This window comes from Hirundo rustica, chromosome 1 (genome assembly GCF_015227805.2).
Source record: "Hirundo rustica isolate bHirRus1 chromosome 1, bHirRus1.pri.v3, whole genome shotgun sequence".
NCBI lineage: Eukaryota > Metazoa > Chordata > Aves > Passeriformes > Hirundinidae > Hirundo > Hirundo rustica.
The window spans coordinates 155,981,949-156,003,821 of NC_053450.1; the positions used below are offsets into that span (position 1 = coordinate 155,981,949).

Consider the following 21,873-nt stretch of genomic DNA (forward strand, 5'->3'; position numbering starts at 1 on the left):
TCACTCCAGCCAGGAAGATGTGCTGAAGAAGGCTGGCATCCTGCATGTTAGTTTTTACTTTGGATTACTGAAAGTGGTGGCTCCCTGGCTGCTAGTAGCTAAGCCTAACTCAAAGAAAATAGCCATGATTCAGGCCTTGTGGATTCAGGCGGGGTCTTCCAGAATGCATTAGCCTCACTTCTGTGCTCCCGCTTTTCAGTCTGTGCCGTGTTGTCCCATGCCACTGAGACCTGCCCCACTGTCTGGGAACTGCTGTCGGAGGGAGATCTCCTCTAGGCACGTCTGTCCAAGGGCTGGGAACGTGTCAGTGTTGCTGTTCTGGAACATAGCAGGTTTGTGCTTCCTGTGCTTGGACATTCCTTGCTTCCTTTCAGATCCGGGAGCTGGTTCCTGAGTCCCAGGCCTACATGGATCTCTTGGCCTTTGAGCGCAAACTAGACCAGACCATTATGCGGAAGCGCGTGGATATTCAGGAAGCACTGAAGAGGCCAATGAAGGTATGCTGTGAAAAATTTGTAGATTGTGTCAGGGGAGGAAAAGAATTCTTCTAGTAAATGGTGGAAATACCTTTCCAATAGAAGTCCCATTAGGAGAAATGCTTTGGAATGGGTCAGTGAGCAAACGGCTGGGAATCAGCATGCATAGAAAAGTGGTAGAGAAAATTCTGTGGCTCTGAAAGTCTTTAGTATGGGAAAAAATAGCCTAGGGATAAATAAAGGATAGGTAAACACTGGTTTGGGAATTTTATATTAAAATGAGAAAAAATGAGAAAAAATGAGAAAATAAGAGATTAGAGGGGTATACTAACGGTATGTATGACATTTCCAATTCAAATTTGGTCAAAAGTGGAACTTATGGAATAACAGAACATACAGTGGGAAGATTTACTTACAGAAATTATTATTTGTGTAAGAAAATAATGGATGACATTTTCTGCATTTTCTCTTAGATCAAGTCCAGCTCTTCGCTCTTTCTAATTTCCCACTGAAATGGTTTTCTGAGTCTATTCATTGGAATCATGTAAGAGTTTAGATAGGAGGAAACTGGAAGTTATCTAGTTCAACCTTCTGCTAAAAACAGGGTTGTCAAGGCCTTGCTGAGTTTTGAAAATCTGTAAGGATGGAGGTTTCACAGCCTCATCAGGCAGTCTGTTAAAATTTTTGCCCACTCTCATTGTGAAGAATGTCTTTGCATGTCTTTTCATGTCTTTCATGTCTCATTTAAGTTCTTGTGACTGTATTGGGTAGCTCATACTCTATTCCTCTAATAATTCCCATAGAATGAAGGGTTTTGTAGCTATATGTTTGCTGTGACATAAAGCTCATACTCTATTCCTCTAATAATTCCCATAGAATGAAGGGTTTTGTAGCTGTATGTTTGCTGTGACATAAAGCTATCATTATTGTCTGTACCACAGTGATGGGGAATCAGCCCAACAAAGATCAATATTCTGTTGTCTTTCTCACTGTACAGGTGCTAACATGTGATAGGCTGATAAAATGTGGAGAGCTTTTACCTCTTTCCAGTTTTTCCACAAACAAACAAACAAAAAAGAAATAATCAAGTTCCATTAACACCTAGATAGGAAACGGAATTGTGGATGGTCTAAATCATGAGCTCATTCTTAAAAAGTGTTGTACATAGTAGACTGTACTCTCAGAAGAAATAACTTGTCTTACCTTCTTGATATGGGTAGAACACAATTCTTTTAAACTAGCTAGGAATCTGGCCATATTTGAAGGTGATTGAAGACTTTGACTTGAATTCGTAAATCAGCAGGAAGTTAGTTATTCCGTGGCAAACTCTTTAATGAGGGAATTAACAGGTCCACAAGGTCCTAGCTGTGAGCTGTGCAATGGAGATATTCAGTGTCTGGGATAGGGAGGAGTGTAGGAGGCACAACACTCTACAGAAACTGTAGACAGAAAATTCTGTTTCCATCTAGGGCTCAGCAAACACATTTTAAGTATCAGTTACTCAGTTAACATCTAGAGAATGATCAAACAGATGTTTTTCAAAATCATATATAGGTAGTCCAAGCATATAGGTATCAGACGTGTCAAAATAGGTCTAAACCTAGATACACTTGAGTTTTTCTTAATGTTAAGTATTTCCATTTTATTACAGTTGCAGAATTGGTAACAGCAATAGAAGTTATCTCTGCATTTCCATCTGTTATCAAAGCTCTTGTAATTTTGACATATTTGCTTTAAAACAGTGATTCTCGAACTGGGGTTTTAATCCTGGGAATTTTTCTGAGGTATGTGAATTTTTGTAGGGGATATGCAGGATTTCTCAGTGTTACCAGCTGTAATTGCAGTTACAGTTTTTGTCACAGTGATTGACCTGTAGCTAGAAACAGTTGTAGGGAACCACAGATTTATGGTCTAGTGTGGCTCAGGCTGGCTTTCTTTTTTTTTTTCTGTCTGAAGACTAACTATTCTGGGGAAATTATAGGGAGAAGTGGTTTAAGCATTCTTTTTTTCATGAGGACAGTGCATAAGATATGTTTGGCCTGTTGATCCTACTTGGATCTCTTTAGAGCAGTTGCGCTCTTGAACCAGCTGACAGCTGTGGGACGGCTCAGGAAGTGAGGAGACCTGGGGTTTGTGCGGCTGTTGAAGGGGGAAATGGCCTTCCCCACCTGTCAGCTCCTTTGACTACTGTCAGCAGCCCTCTCCAGCTGCCAGCTTTTCCAGTTTAGATCCTGCCTTGGCTGTTTTCTGCTGCTTGGGCACTGCTATGTACTGTCCTCTTCCTCAGGCAGTCCTGCATTCTTGGATTGCATCTGTCATGAGAATCTCAGAATTCCTTGTCTGCAGAGCAGGATTAACAAGAGTCCTTATACTGACTTCATGGAAGACCCACATGGTCAGAATTCCAGAAATAACTTTTAGGAGGTAGTCAGGCAGACAGGGCTGTTTGACAGATGTAGCCAAGCTCCATGGCCTGAAGAAAACAGAAACCGTACACTCAACAGACCAGTAGATGGCATTGAAGAATGAATTACTGAAAATCTATGCATCTCTTAAGGCCATGGTGGACTTCGGGAGTGGGATTTATTTGGCTAAGTACAGACATAGCCGTTTTATTCATTGATATTTGAGCTAGTCACACTTGACTCCCTTCAGAGTTGAGAAGTTAAATTGGTATAGGCAATGGTGTTCAGGGCACAAATCTTCTCATGCAGGATGTTTAAAAGAATAGATAAATAATAGATAAATAGATAAATAGATAAATAACGCTCTAAAAAATGCTTATTTCTCTCCATTGTATAAGCCTGAGATAGACAGTTGTAGCCATTAACATAATTTTAAGACTGAGATGATTTTCATCCCAAAGCTTGAACCAGGATCTCCTGACTGAAAGAGGAATGTGACCCATGTCACAAGCAAGGCTCTTACTTCAAGTCCTGGCACCACAGACAGTACTTTTGTTTCACCCAAACTGGAAACTATCATCCAGGGACTGTCACTCTTTTGCAGTGAATGGTGTGAGATACTCAGTTTACCAGATATGTGTATAGATGTAGTTTCCAAACTAAATGATCTGCTTCCAGGTTCTCCATTTTTAGGTGAAAAACAAGTAGTAGCATTAGAATACCATCATAGTGTCTCTCTACCTAGTTTCATGAATTGAGATTTTTTTTTCCCCCACTTTCAGGTTTTAAGGTGAATGAGGAATTGATGTCTAATTGTTACCAGAAAGCAATTTGGTTTTTTTTTTTAAATTTATTTCTGAAACACTTGTCTTATGGCATAATTGGATGTGTTCTGCTATTTGCATTATGAGATAAGGAAAATGTGAACACCTTATCTCCTTCTTTAATCAGCCAATGTTTTTTAAATATGTCTTTTAGGTTCTTTAATATTCTCTTTTCTCAGGTAAAAAATTCATTCCTCTCAATCACTGCAGAAAAAGAATTTTTCAGTGCACCTAGCTTCTTATTACCTGTCGCTATACAATACCTCATTCTCTCCTGAGAAAGTGCAATATACAACTATGAAATAAGCTGCTGCAGCTGATTTTGTGTACTATTGTGCATACTAATTTCCACTTTATTCCTCTGTAGCATTTGCTTCACCTTTTTTTGAATTTTGTTGTTAAGTTTTTATAGAACTGTCTACAAGTGGTTTTCATGTGTCAGTGCAATTTTGAACTCACTAAATATTGTCTCATTCCTTTTATTATTCAAGATACTTGTGTAGTCTACCAAGTCACTGGTTTTTCTGCTTTGGGTTGGCCGTTTTTAAGTTCCTGTGCATTTTTTTTTTAAGGAGTGTCTTGATTTGAAAGACAGGTATTTGCTAGGGAGGGGCGGGGCCTCTCTAGGAGTGGGGAATTTCAATCCCTTCCCTCCAAGTTATTATAATTTAGAAGATTAAAGAGGCTTTTCAGGCAGAGCTATGGGGAAAGGAATAACAGTTCTTTACTAGTAAGTATAACGACGCAAACAAACAACAACAACTACAGTATTAATAATAAACAGAACCAGGAACCTCGAGGGGCTTTGTTTCACAAAGCCCAGGAAGTCTGATCCCTTGGGACTCTGAGAGCACCAAGCTGGAACGGTAGAAAACTCCCGGGCTGGTGGCTGGAACGGCGAGGGTCCCCAGCAGGCAGGGGGGTGTCCCGGCCGGCAAAGGGGGGCGTGTCCCGGCAAAGCGAGCAGCGCTGAAGAAGTCGCGACGCCTGGACGGGGCGGGCCCAGCTCCAGCAGGGCAGGCGAGGAGCTCCCAATTCCTGGGCACTCCAGCAGATGATGGATGCTGGTAAAATTCCCAGGACTGGACGCAGCAAACAGCAGCCTGACCATCCGCTCTGATGCCGAGCGCAGGAAGAGAGCGCTCAGTTCCCCCAGCCCTGTCCTTTTCCCTCCCCCCAAACTTCGTGTGATCGTCTCCTCTCCCTCCGTGTTAGTCAAGTACCCTCTAAGTACCAGCACTTTGTTTCCTAGTAACTTACGGAGAAAAATTCTTTAAGACAAAAAGGAACAAACCTAACCCCAACAAGGAGTTACCTAACTAATTTTGTTTCCTCTACAAATTTTGACATCTCTTGCTGCTGCTCTGTGTGAGATGCCTCTATATTCCAGCTCTGATAGGGACACTATTTGTTTAACTTGGGTCTTTTATAATGAACAGACAGTGGTCATTGTTTTTTTCTCTCTCCCGATTTTTAGTTTCCATGCTACCACTCTTAATTTTGCTTCCTAAAAAGTTTTTTTTGTGTGTGTGTGAGAGAGAGACCACAAAACAGTTACTCTATATGCAAAGGGAGAAACACAGTTTTTAATCTTTTCTGTGCTTTCTGCTTGAGGTTTTTATGCTTTGTTGAGATTCATAGAAATTCACCCTTAAGATAAACTTAGAGAGCTCTTAACACATTACTACTTACAAAGTTGACAGTCAGAATTTTTTGAGTCAGCAGCAATCTGCTAATAACTTTGTTTGTTTGTTTGTTTGTAGTGGTTTCACGTTCACTAAATTCTGATCTTAGTACTCACTCTTTTTCTGTGGGAAAGGACCAGGAGAAAAACAAAGCAAGCTCGACCTTAAAAATGAAGAAATAGTTTTATTAACACGCACTAAAAGAATGGAAAAAGAAAGCTGGAGAAAGAAACTAAAACAAAACAGAAAGAAACCCCAAAACCACTCTTCCCTCCCCTTACAAACTGTTCACTTTCTTACAAAACAACATCAAGAGACAAAAGTTGTAATTTTCAGTCAGTTTCACCATCTGACAATAGTCTTTTATTAATTCTTTAGAAGAGTCTCTCTTAGAGTCATGGATGCCGCTGCCAACTTAGAACAGTTCTCTTGTGGGTTGTTTAACTGCTCCAAAAACAGCTGCCTGGGGAAACCTGCCTTTGTGACCCCTCCCATGAGCAGGTCCCTGAGCTGCTGATGGGTCATGGGTCTTAGACTTTTGCATACTGGGGTGTCACCTTTTAAAGATGAATAACTCCAAAAGCAAAGGGTTCTTCATTTCAAGGTACAGAGATATCTTCTCGCTTCTTCATTGGCGCAGAGGGCTTCTCATCTTTATCTCTGTTTGAGCATCTTATAAGATTAATATTACTTAGTCCGTCACTAACACCTTTGCTCAAATCCACACACAAATCTAAACAATCATCTCCCCAAATGCTTATCTTTCCCATGATTTAAAGGAATAATCTAAATATAGAGTTCATTTCCACGGCTTAAATAAGAATGGAACGACCAACTCCTCAACTCTTGGCCCAACGGTCTTTTCACTCTGACACTACTGACTTCATGCTGTTTTCTTCTTTATGTTCACTCTGTCCTTTCTTTTCTCTCTCAGAGAAGGGCCAAGCTCTGGAAGCTTCATGTTGCCAGGAAAGGGTGAAATCTGCCCAGAGTCTTTTTCTCTCCCTCTGTAGCTCGTGGTGTTAGATGTTCAAGGCTGCGCTGGTGAGGGAGGAAGAGCTCACACAGAAACATCAGAGATCAGAGCACCCGGGCAGTCCGGAATCACAAAAAAACCAGGCAGGATCATAAATGCCTTCTCAGCCCACCCCTCGGTGTAAATCGGGGTGGCCTCGGCCCAAATGGTGCCCATAGCTCTTATCAGGGGCTCGGCAGAGATCTCTCCCTGCTCCGGGGAAGTTTAGAGAAAGTAGCTGTTGTAAAGCAGCAACCTCTACTTCCCGCCGCCCCGACCCGGGAGCTGGTGGAATCCGGCCAGGCCTCAGGCCAGCTCTCCCCAAAAGGGGGGAGCAGCAGGCCCAGCCCGATGTTACCTGTCTCTCTCTGGCCAAAGGAAAGAAGGAAAAAGGCCCACCTACAGGAAATCAAGGGGTTTTATATGGTACTTCCCAAAGTCGTAGCCAACAATTTTCAGTGGTCAAAACAGATGCCAATATTCCAACTAACCCTCTGATAGGTCCCTGTCCTTTCTAAAGCCATTCCCAGGTCCTGACCTGGAAAATCATTCTACATTCCTCTATAACTAAAAAACCCAAACTGTACTAACCCATGACAATCCGCCCCTCAACTTTGGGAATATACATATAAACCCCATTACTAAGGTTACATACAATATACAACTTTATCTACTTAAAGCAATAAAACTACTCCACCCCTAGACATTTTACTGTAATTCTACTTAACTAATACTTGGTTTGCTTTTAGATTCTCCTAGTCAATCTCACAGTTTTATCAAATGGCCGCATTCTCCACCAAACTGTAATGGTTTGTCGAAATTAAAACCATTACATTGTTCGAAAACCCAACTTCCCCGGCAGTGTCCTGGAGGTTTTGTGTCCAGCCTGAGAGTTCATTGAAGAAAATTAACTTCAGCAGTTGATGGAGATTTGTCTGGGGGGTAGCACACAGGTCATGGGATCATCAGATACTTACTTCCTGATTCAACTTGTTAGGTTTTCAATACATATGGAAATTGGGGGGAGGGGGCCGAAGTAACACTGTAAACCAGGGGAAGTTTTCTGAAGGTTTTGACAGATTTCCAGCATTTTGCCCATTTACTTGAACTTAAAGCTGTATTGATTTGTGTGAGGATGACATCAGAGAACTTGGAGACCGGGAGCTGTAGGTGTGCTGCTCCACCATTCCTATCAGCCTCCCATTTAAGTCTGTTTGACTTCACATGAACTCTCCCAGCAACTGTGCTGAGTCCTTTGCAGGAGTTCATTGCTGAAATGACCACTCATCTGTTACATATGATTACTGTTTTTCCTTTTTGTTTTCTCAAGGAGAAATTGTAAGTGAAACACAACGGATTTAGGGGAAGACTTTTCATTTTAATATGACTGCTATTTAAAGTTCCTTTTGCTGAAGGCAAGTCAGAGATCTGTATCTTACTCTTAGAGAGGAAGGAGATCAAGCATTTACTGATTTTTGGACAAGAGATTATTTGATTCACAATGTTGATCAAGTCTCTGTGAAGTTTCCCCTGCTTAACTTTGCCTTTTTGCGTGGTAAAGTTCTGGTGTGTCTGAAGAGATGAAGTGTGATGCTTTCTTTTTGCCCTAGAGCTGTAAGTCTTCTCTTTAATTTTTGCTCCCAACTACTGAGAATCCTTTGGTTGCTTGCTCTTCTGTTCTCTGAGAATCCACCATACAGAGAGGAGAACACATTTTAGGTCTGTATGATGAAGCGTATGGCTAAGAAATTTGCTGAATTTATTGGAGGGCAGTGGCTTCTTGCTACTGCTTTATTGAAGCTGCAAAGCAATCAAGTTGCTCATAAATTTTATCATTTCCTGCCTGGATGAGATGGAGTTGCTCAACTGGAGGAGGAGGAGTATGTCATTCTGAGAACCTCCTGAACTTGACATTATTGTGGAACACAGGGATACTGAGAATGAGTGGTTTTTGGTGTTAGCCCTGAAGAGACTCAGTAGCCTGTACTCTAAAACCCCACCCAACACCATGTTGGTGTCTTTCTTTCTTGAGCACAGTTTTGACTATATTTCATCTCTGAACTGACGTCTTCCAAGGCTGAACATCCTTATGATAGCAATATATCTGTGCATGCTGGAGTTGTTACTAGATAGATCCCTTCAGGTAGGATTCAGACTATACTCTTGGGTCTCTGCCAAGGGTCTTGCTTCACAGGCTCGATGGTATAGTTTGCATCACCTGCCAGGAGAATAGTCATGGTAGGAGAGAAGGAGCTTGAGGGTCCAAAGTAACTGTTCCTGGCTATAGAGCCACAGTCCTGAAATTTTGCTGGGGATTTCTAAAATTATTTTCTTTAAATTCCGCTGCACCAAGTATGCATTACCACTGTTGGGATAAGGGTATGTAGGACAAGTTCAAGTGCCATTGTCTAGTTCCTGGACCTGGAAGAGAAGACAGCCTCCCAAAATGTCTGGGAGCAGAACCATTCCCATGTAGTGCTTACAGGGAGCCAGCAGTGCTGGCAACACTAGATGTCTATTAAGTAAGAGCCTGCTTGTGTATGTAGGTACAGATCTGCAAGTAATCCAGGTAGGGATAAAATTTAGGAACGGTGCAAAAATGTGCAGGGTAATTTGAAGAGTTCTGAGTTTAAAAGTGTGAAGTCCTTCAAAAGTTCACCACACCAAATAGAGATCTGAGGTCATTAAAATAATTATATTATGAAAGACCACTTTGGCAACAGAAATCCTCTAGTAAAGTATGGAGAAAACAGATTTCACAAGAATATTTTTCTGCCTATCTGCCTGTTCTTACCTGTGTAAACCTGTCATTTTCTGCACTTTGGAAAATCCTGTTCCCTGTCAGAGCATACTCTTGACACTCCATTTCTATCAAACCTCTCTGTTACTGTCTTCTCCAGATTTGGCAAAATGTAGTAATTTTCTGTTCCTCTTCAGCCATGCATCTCTGCCTTTCCCATTCCTCTATGCCAGGTTATGCTGTAAAATCTGCTGTATGTAACTTCCTTCTCTCCTATGTGTGTATGAAAGCTTTACAAGACTGATCCTTTCTTATGTTGTTTTGTCGGCATTAACTTGACAACTGTAGCCTGTTTGACATTGTGTTATACATAGGCATTGGAGATTAGAGTCCCAAAGTAATTTTTGGTAATAATCTTTTCTGGAATCCATGCATCAGACTTAATAGCTGGGTTTTCCACATGGTGCATGGAAGGAAGGGCGCTGAGAAATTATACAGCCATAAGCCGCTACAGTGACTGGGAAACTTCAGGTGGTCTGTAAAAATGGCAATGTATAGGCATGGTTCTGTCTCTGACAGGCTTGAGCACCTGGGTTAGGGATGAAGGGGGGTGCTGTCCTTACTCAGGTCTCCCAGCAAGCTGGAGCTGCAGCATGTTTGCTGAGGGTGAAGGCAGGTGGGCTGAAGGGGACGGTAAGGTAACCAGTGTGTGTGTGTGTGTCGATGTGTTCAGGTGTGTCTGCAGGAGGTTTATTACCAGATACTGCATGATGGTAGAATGCAGATGGGCAGAGATGTGCCCAGCAGGTAGTTTGCAGTATGAGCTGTATTTGTGACTGCCATTTACGAATCTGAACTGATGCAACTATGAAAGACATTTGTGTCGAAATAGAGTTGCAGCTGAATTTTAGCAATCTAGCTAGGTTGAAGCCAAAGAGGACATCATATCATGCTTTTCTCACAATGATTTCTCAAATATCTAATCCAGAAGTGTAGGATGTATCACTTTTCAGGCTTGGCAATCTCCTGTCTTCCTCCATTTACAGTGAATTTCAGCATGTTTATATAGCCAAAAGTTTTTGAAAGGAATTTTCAGATTCAGCTCTTCGATGTATTTTTGTACGTGTAACAGAGTCTTAAATTCAAATACAACCAGTGCAAATGTACAAAACATGGAGATTCCCTATTAAATGTGGTATTACCTCCTTCCCTGCCATTTCCTCAGATCCTGAACTCTAACTGGATATGTACTTTTCCCTTGTCTATGTGCATAACAGCAAAAGCGGAAACTGAGACTTTACATCTCCAACACATTTAATCCTGCAAAATCAGACGCTGATGACTCCGATGGCAGCATTGCTTCGTGGGAGCTGCGCGTGGAGGGGAAGCTCTTGGATGATGTAAGACTTAACCTCTGTTTCACTGGGTCTGGCAGGAGTCTAAAGATTTTCTTTGGGATGGTAGGTTTTACTGGGGACATCAGCTGAGACAAGACATGTCTGAATGGCAGTGTTGGCTTGTTGCTTCTGGGAAGGCACTGTGCCCAACCCAAGCGAGGGATAAGGCCCTAATGGGAACGTTGGAGAGTGCAGCAGAAAATGAGGCAGATAAAAGGACAGGTCAGATAGGAGGAAGTGGAGAGAAGAGGGCTGAGATTAATCCCTTTACAGAGATGGCAAGGTTTGGGTTACAGCAGGTGCGATAATTCTGGCCTACAGTGGGCATTGCATCTTATGAAGAGCAGGATAACAAGGTGAAGGCAGTTCTTCATATTCTTAGGGGGTACAACATGATGTACGAATAGTTAGAGCAAGGATGGAAGAAACATTTTTCCGTTATGAAGTCCACAGAAACCTCAGTGGTGGATTTAGCTGTCCTTGGAGAAGGCTGGACTTTCCTAATAAAGGCGTAATCTATTTGAATAGACTTCACAAGTATTTATAGGCTAAACAGATAAAGAACATGCATGCATGGAGAGGGCAAGATTTTCAATCTGGGGTAACTGTACATGAATCAGTCTTGCTGGAGGAGGAAGTGGTGACAAAGTGCAACATCTGGGAATTGAAGTTAAACAAATCCAGTTTAGAAATTAGAGCATATATTTCAATAAAGAAAGAGATTCTTTATTGGAACAACATAGCTTTTCAATTACCAGCATTTTAAAATAGAATATTATCTGCATTAAATTCAAAGAAATAAATTGGAATCCTGTGACCTGTATTCTGTGGAGAGTCAGATTAGGTAATCATAGACCTTCTAGTTTTTAATATAGACCGTATGAGCTGTGCAGTAAACAAATACTGATAATTAAATGAAAATTAAAAATTTAAAAGGAAATAGTTTTGCTTAGTGTATAACCAGTCTGCAAAATTTATTGTAATCTGCTAAATCAGACCAAGAAATTAGCATTCATCAAAAAAAACCTTTTCTTCTTTGTTATACCTCTGTATAATTTTTTTTTTCAATTTTTTTTTTTTTTTTTTTTTTTTGGTTGTTGTTAAAAAGAAAGGTATACAGAGGACTTAGGATCATAGAATGGTTTGGGTTCGAAGGTATCTTCAGGACCATCTCATTCCATCCTACTGCCCTGGACAGGGACACCCACTAGCCCATGTTGCTCAAAGCCCCATCCAACCTGGCCTGGAACACTTTCAGGGATAGAGCAGCCACAGCTTCTGTGGGCAACTTGTGCCAGGGCCTCACCACCTTCTGGGTAAAAAATGTCTTTTTTAAGACCAGTCCAAACCTACAGTCTTTCATTAAAACCATTGCCCCTCACCCTGTCACTACAGATCTTGGTGAAAAGTCTCCCTTGATCTTTTTTACTAGCCCTCTTTAAATACTCCCTGGAACTTGTGTTGTCTGAGCTAAACAACCCCAGCTCTCTCAGCCTGTCCTCACAGGAGAGGTGCTCCAATCCTGAGATAATTTTCATGGTTGTTCTCTGGACCTTTCTCATATATGCCATGTTCACCTTAGAAGCCACCTCCTTTCCAATAGCATTAAGAATCAAGGAAATCTTCCCTAAAGTGTACACTGTTCCACTACTCTTGAGATTTTTGCATCTTACCCTGTGTTTGTCAGAGGGAGAACTCAATTGATCACAGTTGTGGTTTACATGGGATTTAATGTTCAAGACAGATGGAGAAGTCTAGGACACAAGCTAATAAATGCAGGCTTATACATGTCTGGTTCTTCTATTTGTACAGCTCAGCAAACAGAAACGGAAGTTTTCCTCTTTTTTTAAGAGTTTGGTTATTGAACTAGACAAAGATCTTTACGGACCTGACAATCATCTTGTGGAGGTGAGAAGCCTGTGCACCTTTTGCATTCAAACAAGTTATGGCACACATAAACACCTCATGCCTGTTGCCTCTCTTGTTTAAGGGACCTTGCATTCATTATCTCATTTAAGGTAAAGTTTGAAAAATTCCATTCCTTAAGAATGTTTGCTGAAGGAATCTACTCTAGAAACATAAGTGATTTAGTGATGCACTGCACATCTTAGAACAGAATGTATGAAAAGATAACAATATTGTGCACATTTCTCCTAATAAGTAAAGTATGTTAACAGCAGAGCAGATTCTGCACTAAAGCTGAATTGAAATTATTGGGGAGCGGGGCGGGCAGGGGTGGGTTATCATGGTTTGGTTTTGTTGTTGTCAGGTTTGTTTTTTAAATTGCCACATCTTTAGAAAGCTTGTTTGTCTGATTCTGGCACGTTGTATACTGCGCAAGATACACCTCCGTGGACATCAGTGAAAAAAAGACCAACAATTTTGGTTTTCCCTTTGGTAGTGGCACAGAACTCCCACGACCCAAGAAACGGATGGCTTCCAGGTGAAGAGACCTGGGGATGTTAGCGTGCGATGCACATTACTCCTCATGTTGGACTACCAGGTCAGTGCACTGCTTTTAGCCTGGAACACACAGCCACTGGGACCTAGTGCAACAGAGCAAATTCGTCTTGTCACACACCTCAAAACCCAATATACTTGTACTTGCAATGTCACATGGCCCATTGAAGTTAGAATGACACCAAACTGATGGATTATTTAAAATTTAAAGGGGATAAATCAAGTGACTTTCTAATACAGTTTAGCAAAATATTGGTCTTGGCATTATGATAATTTGTATTTTTATTGTCCAGAAAAAAGGAGGCATTTTCTCCTCTAGCTTCTTAGAGAACAGTCAGTTAAGTTGCACACAAGTTACGCATTCTTTAAAAAAAATCAGAGAAGAAACTTTTACTAGTGGTACCTTAACTAGCTGTGTAGTGGCAGCCTTACCTTGGCACAAACAGCAGATACTGCAGTTGTGGAACTCACTAATCTGAAACCATCTCTGGAAGAAATGTTGCTGTCTTAGGGAAACTGTTAAGAGTGCACTGCTGCGAGTAGATGGGATCCCCCTTTTCAATGATAGTTCAGGCTCAGATGCAATTTGATGGTATAACTTTAAGAACTTGTTCTCTACCACTTTCTTTTGCCTCCAGGCAAATAGCATCTATTCAGGATGTAGACGCTCCATTTTATGTTAACAGAGGGAAAATTGTATTAATTTTAGAGAGCATATGGGCTAACTGAAATACTGATATAGGGAGTGAGAATTTTTACTATTAAGACAATATAATGATGTTTGTTATGCTCACCATTATTATAAATTTATGCTTTAAAATAGATGTTCTGTTATCCTTAGGTCTTGATTTGTTATAAAGCTAGCTTTGGGTTACCTGCCACCCATCAGAGTAATCCTTGCTTAATAATGTGGTGAATACTAAACCTGAATGCACACTTGAAGAAGCATCAAATTCCAAATTTTCCAAGAAATTTATGTTAGAAGAGCTGGAGAACAGGAAAGTTGAATATCACTGAGATCAGGAAAAGAAATAAAATCCATTGACTGGTTGTGGTTGGGTAAACATTTTGGTGTGCACCATAACAGTGAGAACATGCCTGAACAAATAGTGTTGATGTGAGAGAGCAGTTATTAGCAACTGTGGAAGTGTCATCCTGCCTTCATTCTCTCTCTCTGTAGTTGTAGTAGTTCAGAGGAAGGGCTGTTCTTTTTCTTCTCTCCTTCCCAAAAGTCAAATTTTGCATCTGTGTTGAAAGGGAAAATTCTTCCTGAGTCTTTGTGCAAGTTTTATTTGAAGCATATGCTACAGGTAGTCTGTGTGCACGGCCAGAGTACCAACGGTGGGATGGAAAAATACAAACTTATATTTTTGCAATCTCTGCCGCTGAATGGGATGTTTCTTCTGAGGAACAGAGTCCCCCAAAAATTAAAAGTGAAACTTGATACTTCTGTATCTGTCTGCTTTCTTCTGTATTGCCACCTCCTTGGCTTTCTGTTCCAGCCTCCCCAGTTTAAACTGGACCCGCGGTTGGCCCGTCTGCTGGGGATCCACACGCAGACACGCTCGGCCATCATCCAGGCTCTCTGGCAGTACATCAAAACAAACAAGCTGCAAGACTCCCATGATAAGGAATACATTAACTGCGACAAGTACTTCCAGCAGGTAACTCTCTTTTGGATACCGCAGCTCTTTAGAAGCACACTGCAACATCCAGCCACAAATTTGGGATGAATGAAAATGACTGATTCCTATTTTCCCTTAATGATTTGCGGTATCATCAGTATGGAATGGCTTTCGGCAGCCACTACAACTAATATCATTAACACTCTCGCCATGTGCCAGTGTTGTCAAAACCCCCTACATCTGGTGCAGCATTCCCACAAAAATTGTGGCCTTACCAGGAAAGAGGACTTCTGTATTGATTTGATGGTTTTTTTCCTCCACTGTATCATTTTATACTAAGAAACATAAAATAATCTGCTGGTTTTGATTGTCAAATCATATGTAGACCTGTTTTCTTCCCTTCTCTTTCCCTGTTTATGAAGGAAGAAGACATGGAAGATATAATTAGAAAAGCTGTTTTTTTATTAAATCTTCAAATAATGAAATACCCTTAATGATCTGCATGATGTTTTGAAAACAACATGTTAAGACTTTTTGTCTTTCACAATGACCTCTAGAATTAACCAAGAAGGCCACTTAAAAGCATCTCCACTCTTTCTGTAAATATGATTATTGAGGGTTTTTTTGAAGGTAACGTTAACTGAGCTATCACTGTCTTACCTGGCTTTGTTTTTCAGGCTCACATGACTTATTTTGAAAGGAATTGAAAGTAGGGTTTGTGACATACTTCTGTGTAAGGAAAGTACTGGCAGTTACAATGAATGAATAATGTTTTAGCAAGGAGTGAAAGTAAATGTTGTGATGAAACTTGTGTCCTGGTTTTCTTTTTATTTTCTGTTGTTAATTTGCCCTGCAACAGTTCAAAGTAGGCCAATGCTTGAAGTAGACTTGAAGATACCTTTGCGCATTTGAAAATACAAAATGCAACAAAATAATTGTGAGATTCATGAGTATTTATAGGAATATAGAAGCAAAGTGATCAGGATTATATAGTCACTCGTTTGTTTGGGTTTTGTTTTTTTTGAGAATTACAGCATACAGTCTTTTTCACAAATAGTGAAAACTCCATATTAATACCATGTAAGAATGTTGGGCAAAATGACAATTCTGTTAGTTCTCTTTGATTATTTGATTTCCATTCTTTATTTATCTATAGCCAATTTAGACTGAGTTTTGCTTCTGCCACTCCAAAGAGGAAATGGGAAAGGCGAGGTGAAACACATTCGAAAAATCATGAGCAGAAAGAAAAAGGTTGAAAAAGGAGTAACTTCTTATATTTTGGTTGATAATTACAGTCCATCAACTAAAACTGGCAGGTAGCAAATTGAAAACAAACAAAAGGATTCAAGCATATTTTAACTTCAAAACTCCTTGCAATAGAACCTTGCAAATGCTAAAAGTGTATATAGGTTCCAAAAGTGACAAAACAATGGATGAAAAGTCTTGGGCTGTTTTAAGTGCAAAGCTATGGAGGTTGGGAGAGTTTTTTGCGGGGGGGAAGAACCAGTGTATGTTTCTCCTGTTCTTACATTTTTTCCTTCATTATCCACTTTTGGCAACTACCAAGGGCAGGATAGTGTGGTAGATTTGCAGCAGATTTTTTGTGTTACCCTCTACAGATGTACATATCTTTTTTAGTAAGCAGGAGGACCTTATCAATTTTACTTATTTTAACTTTCAGTTTAAGAACTTCATTAGCATAAGAACTTGTTGAAGCTATCTTCTCATGCATCTCATTAGAGAATTAGTTGCTCTTAGGTCTCCATTGTTTTAGAACTCTCCAGGAATGCTATGACACCTGACAATTGTCTTCTCATCCTCAGAAGATGAGTCAAGTGAGAGAGTTGGGAAGTAGCTGATTGCTTTTCTAGAAGACTGAATTTCACACCCTGCAAGAGCTGGCTAATCTGGAATAGTTTCATAAGAATTCAGTGATTGCACAGATTTAAATCATAAATGGGATTGTTTTGAGTATTTCTGTTTTCCATAGGTCTCTGGCAAAATTCTCCTAATTAGCTGATCTTGCTTTTAAAACTGAGACTACTACTTAGAAATCTGAATCCCCTTACAATAAGTGAAATATTTCATGAAGAGGTTTTTTTTTGTTTTTCACTGTAATACTCTCAGGTTGAGAGATGGAGGTCAAAGGAATTGGGTTAGTAATGCCTTCCAGTCTGATAATATTTCTGTAGATTCTAGTTTTAGCCACATAACTCCTGGAAGGAGAAGCGTTGTCCTGGCTGGAAGTGTGTGTATCACTCAGGGGATCAATACATAATGCACCAGTGTCTCTGGCATTCCCCTTGAGATACTGGTCTTCTCATTTGGTATGCCAGCTTTTCTGAGGTGGTTTTTTGTTTTGTTTTGTTTTGTTTTTCTTTTTTTGTGGTGTGGGGGTGGGTTTTTTGTGTTTGTTTGTTTGTTTGTTTGTTTGTTTGTTTGTTTGTTTGTTTTGTGGTTATGTCTAAGGGCACAAGATAGTAGAGACTAAAAATTTATCACTGAATGAATTACCTGACCCACCAGGATCGCTGTGACCAGAGAGGCTCTCTGAGCCTAATTTAGTTTTAGACCACTAATTCCATTTAGGCAGGAATGTGAGAAGCTTTAGAAAAACTCCACCCACTCTTAGTATCCTGGCTCCCATCCTCCTCTCGCTAATGTGTGTCCTTGATCCCTTTTCCCTTCTTAAAGCTCTTGTTGCTCAGGCACGCATCCATGTTAGAAGTTTGAGGTGAGTGTTGAGCCAGTGGTGGTAGCAGATGGGATGGAGCTTGGTGTGGAGAGATTTTGGGTGGGAATTCCACAGTCATCTCTATCAAGTGTCAGAATTCAGAACTCAAATAAGGAGTGAGCTGCAGACTCAGTAGGTTTTGTTTCTTCCTTGTTCTTCAGAAACTAGCTGGCTGAATTCCTGGATGCAGGCAAATCCAACACAGATTTTAGAGCTGATGAAGACTAATCCTTTTCTGCTTAAAAACAATGTTTACATCAGCATAGAGATTTGAAATCTACTGTGTTACAAGCAAAGGCAAGAAAAATGGTTCAAAGGTATTTCAAAAGAAGTAGAACCTTGCAAATGGTTGGTAGAGCTGACTCCTAGGTATTTCTGCTGCCAAAGTCACTCATTTGAGAAAACGGTGAATTTCAAAAGAGGAATCAGAGCATCTGAGGAACATGAGAGCATCCTATCTGAGGAACGAGAGCATCTGACTTTGTATGTCTGTTCCACAACCTGAGGGTCCTTTATTTTCAACCCTGCCTGCATCCTTTGTCTCTGGAGCTGCAAAGGTTGTTTCTATTTATAGATACATTACTATGAGTAGTGTAGCTCTTCTGTCAGGTGAAAATAGTTTCCCTAAGAGGCATTTGCATAGGCCTAAACATATTTACAAATGCCTCTACATAAGGGCACATTTTAAGGCAAATGTTAATATATAGAAAGTTCAAGTCTGTTCTTTTTTAAGGTCAGTTTAAATGGAGAATCTTTAGAGAAAAGTCTGTTTGCCTGTTTAAAGCATTAAAAATCACAGTAGGAAGCAAAGTCTGTAATAATTATATTTCTGAAAACTCCAGGTGTAAAGAGTGTTGTTTCTATATTCATAGCAATGCACTGCAATTGCTCACAGAAAATTTCCAAACTCTACAACTTTTAACCCTTTCCAGAATATTCATGTTGTTTTGTTTTGTTTTGTTTTTTCCCCTGAATTCAGCAGAAATTCACGGTGTGATTTTCGGGGTTGTCCTGTGCAGAGCCAGGAGTTGAACTCAATGACCCTTGTGAGTCCCTTCCCACCCAGGATATTCTATGAGTCTGTGATTCTATTTAGCTTCAGGACCACAGTAAAAAGTAATCATAAACCGTTGTTTGGAAATGGGGTGGATCCCTCCCAAGAGGCTGTTCAGGCTTTGGTTAAAAATAAATAATATCACATTGACTTTATTTTTCCTTAATCCTAAAAAACCCACAAATTGCAAGTGGTTCTAAAATCTGGAAATGTTTTCTTGTGTTTTTCTTTAGCACAAAATATTGCAGGAAACATTCCTTGGGTGAAAAAAAGGCAAACTGTTTTTGTGGTTTTTTCTGGTAAAAAAATGCAGTAGTTTTCTTTACAATATGCTGCTGTAAACCCTCAGTAAGAGAGGGAGTATTTGCTTCTCTGCCGTCATTGATACAGTTGATCCTCATGTCCCAGTAAAGTGTCCTGTTCCCTCCAGCAGCTAAACCAAAAGTGAGACACCTGAAATTGTGATGACCTGATGGATATGTCTGCAAGCCCAGGTGAAAGTACAGGGACAGAAGTGACCAAAAGTTTAATCTGTGCAAGGAACCTGAATTACAGCTTTCAAAATCACCTTCTGTAATTGCCTCAGTTCCTTGTGAGCTGCAGATTTCTTACTTTTTCATTTAACTGCAAGATCAACATTTGTTGTTTATTGTGTTCCAGATCTTTGACTGCCCACGGCTAAAGTTTTCTGAAATTCCTCAGAGACTCACTAACCTACTGCTGCCGCCAGACCCGATAGTGATAAACCACATCATCAGGTAAGCTGGTCGGTCAGCTCAGCACTGTCATAGAGTACTAGATAAAGTACAGAACCAGCTGCAATAGCTGTGGTGACCAGAATCCAGTTTTTATAACCTCCAGGTGAATACCTTGGACTTCGTTTTGTGTGTTTGTGCTATGTGTTGTTCTAGTTTGTATAATTCTGAATTATTTTCACTAGCACAGCACCAATTTTCTAGGAGTATGAAAACCAGCTTTTATATTTACTAGAATACCATTGAGAGTGTTGGTTGGGCTTTTTTCCTAAGGAGAGGGGAATCATTTGAAACCACAAAAAGAGATAAAAAACAAATTGAAATGAGGTATTGTACGTCATGGGCAATCATACTAATCACTGATATATTATGTAAAATGTACAACAACATTACGATTTCAAACACAGGGCCAGTCCATGCATGCTCTCTGACTGTTGGTCTTATCCTGAGAATGCCAAGGATTCAAGAGTTCTCCAGAGATTAACAACAAAGAGTGCCTGGATTCAGAGCAGGTCATTGTGATCGAGATACTGAGCTCTCGTGTCCTTGTCAAAACGGATGTCTTGGTGGCATAGTGGATGAAACACAACTTTCAGGTCCCTAGGGCTCTTCCAGCATGTGCCTTATTTAAGTGGCAACTGTGTACATGGATGAGGGGGATAAAGAGACTTCTGGGGATTGCAACTTTACTGTTCAGATATTTCAGTACTTTCCAAGTCTTTGTGGTCAGGGTCAAAACTCTGATTCTGGGTGTTTAAACATTATTACTACTTAAGATACTGATTTGATTTCCTACAGAATATATACAATATATTTTTAAGCAAATGTTTCTGAATTTGCTTAAAATAGGGCTCTTTATTTTAAATTTGTGACATGCGTGATAAGAAGTTTAAATATTACATAGGCAATGAAAATAAAATTTGCTTTTTGATTAATTTGAATATGTCAAAGAGAGTAATGAAAAAGCAGCTTGGTGGCCATGCAGATTGAGAGCTGTGTATGTACTGTCATTGGGCACAGCTCAGTGACCTGTCTGATGGACCACAAAGAAGCTGAGGTCCTGAGAGATAGATAGTCATTGCATAGAGAAAAATGACAGGGAACTGTTGATGATGTTTCCAGGGACAGAGAGGTGACACAAAGGTACTGGAGGAAGGGGATTTTGTCAGGTACCAGCTAAAGAACAGGTGTGTGTCACAAAGCTACAGCTGTGTCTAACAGCATTCTCTGATACACTGTGTGCACCACACAGCACCTGACAACCTTAAACAGTTCTCATATAACAGTGTGGAAAAAGGAAGAATTGATTTCCTGGGAACAGGCAGTACTTTTGCAGTGAAGTCTTTACAGTGTTGGGCTAAGACAAAATAAATCTGGAAGTCTGTCACTGAATTTAAAGAAAGTAAGTAATTTGTAGACTCATAAAGTCACAGAATAATTTACAGTAGAAGGGATTGCTAGTGGTCATGGACAACTCCCCCATGCAAACTCAAATCAGATTCAAAGTCTATCCAGGATACTTAAGGGCCTGGTCTAATCAAGCTTATAACAGGGTCTTTGCCCTGTAACCCTGCATTCAGTTTTTCTGTGAATGTAGTCAGCCCCTGAAACAATATGCCAACTGCCTCTCCTGGTTTAATCCAGTCTTCAGCTCAGACTCCCCATCAGGTCGTTCTCTCTCCAGCAGGGTAGGAGGAAGCACGTAAAAGGTAAAAGGGAGAGAGAGACAGTATAACACATGATGATGATGATGAAGATGACGATGATGGTGATGAACAAAATCCAACACTACAAGTGATACAGATGAAAACTATCGCTCACCACCAACTGACTGATGCCCAGCAAGATCCTGAGCAGTGAACACCTGCCCCAGGTTACTGCTCAGTATGGTGCCACATGGTTTGGAATATCCCTTTGGTCAGCTGGGGTCAGCTGTCCCAGCTGTGTTGCTTCCTAGCTCCTTGTTCACCCTCAGCCTCCTTGCTGGCAGGCAGTGTGGGGAGTGGAAGAGGTATTGACACGCTGTAAGCAATGGTTACCAATAATGAAAACATCTCTGTGTGACCAGCCATTTCCAGCAGAAATTCACAACATAGCCCCATACCAGCTGCTATGGAGAAAATTACCTCTATCCCAGCCAAAACCAGCACACTACTGCAGGGAATTTTTCATCACTAGTGATCTTGTAATTATATGTGCTCTTAATTCAGATTAATCTTCAGGCCTGCCTTTAACAGGAAGATCAAGTAGATCACAATTACTCATTCTAGTTTCAGAGGATATGCACAGAGACAAAAATGTGAAGTATTCTAAACTCATTCTAGAAATTATAATGGTATTGTAGAATCACTATCTCGGCACCAACAACCTTACTTTTTTTAAAAAAATGAAGAAACAAAACAATGCAATGGGGCTGAAGTGGACATAAAGTAGAGATGAACAAAAAGTCTCTGATCTTCACGAATATTTTAAATACTCAGTAGACTCAAACATGCAGAATGCAATTAAAAATATAGATTCTGTAATGGTTTCTGATCCCCATGACACCGAATGCATCAAATTTAAAACTGATAGAAGCCAAATCTTACCTGAGCTCAAGCTAGAAGTGGAGATTTTCTTGAGTTGCACTCCTAATTGCAGCTGACACACCTGAAGTCAGAGGTAAAAAGAATAACCTCTGTGGGATTTCCATTTCTGCAAAGA

General features: G+C 40.4%; 1 protein-coding gene across 11 annotated transcripts in view; it reads left to right on the forward strand.

Moving 5' to 3' along the window:
- The window catches only part of SMARCD3 (SWI/SNF related, matrix associated, actin dependent regulator of chromatin, subfamily d, member 3), a 76,536-nt gene that overhangs the window by 47,280 nt on the left and 7,383 nt on the right, over positions 1-21,873 (forward strand). For all 11 annotated transcript variants that reach the window (XM_040077911.2, XM_058423020.1, XM_040077921.2 and 8 more), the window contains 6 exons: positions 375-497; positions 10,423-10,545; positions 12,355-12,450; positions 12,944-13,045; positions 14,505-14,666; positions 19,076-19,173. In XM_040077911.2, coding sequence (XP_039933845.1) covers positions 375-497; positions 10,423-10,545; positions 12,355-12,450; positions 12,944-13,045; positions 14,505-14,666; positions 19,076-19,173 — 704 coding nt within the window. The remainder of the gene's footprint in view (positions 1-374; positions 498-10,422; positions 10,546-12,354; positions 12,451-12,943; positions 13,046-14,504; positions 14,667-19,075; positions 19,174-21,873) is intronic.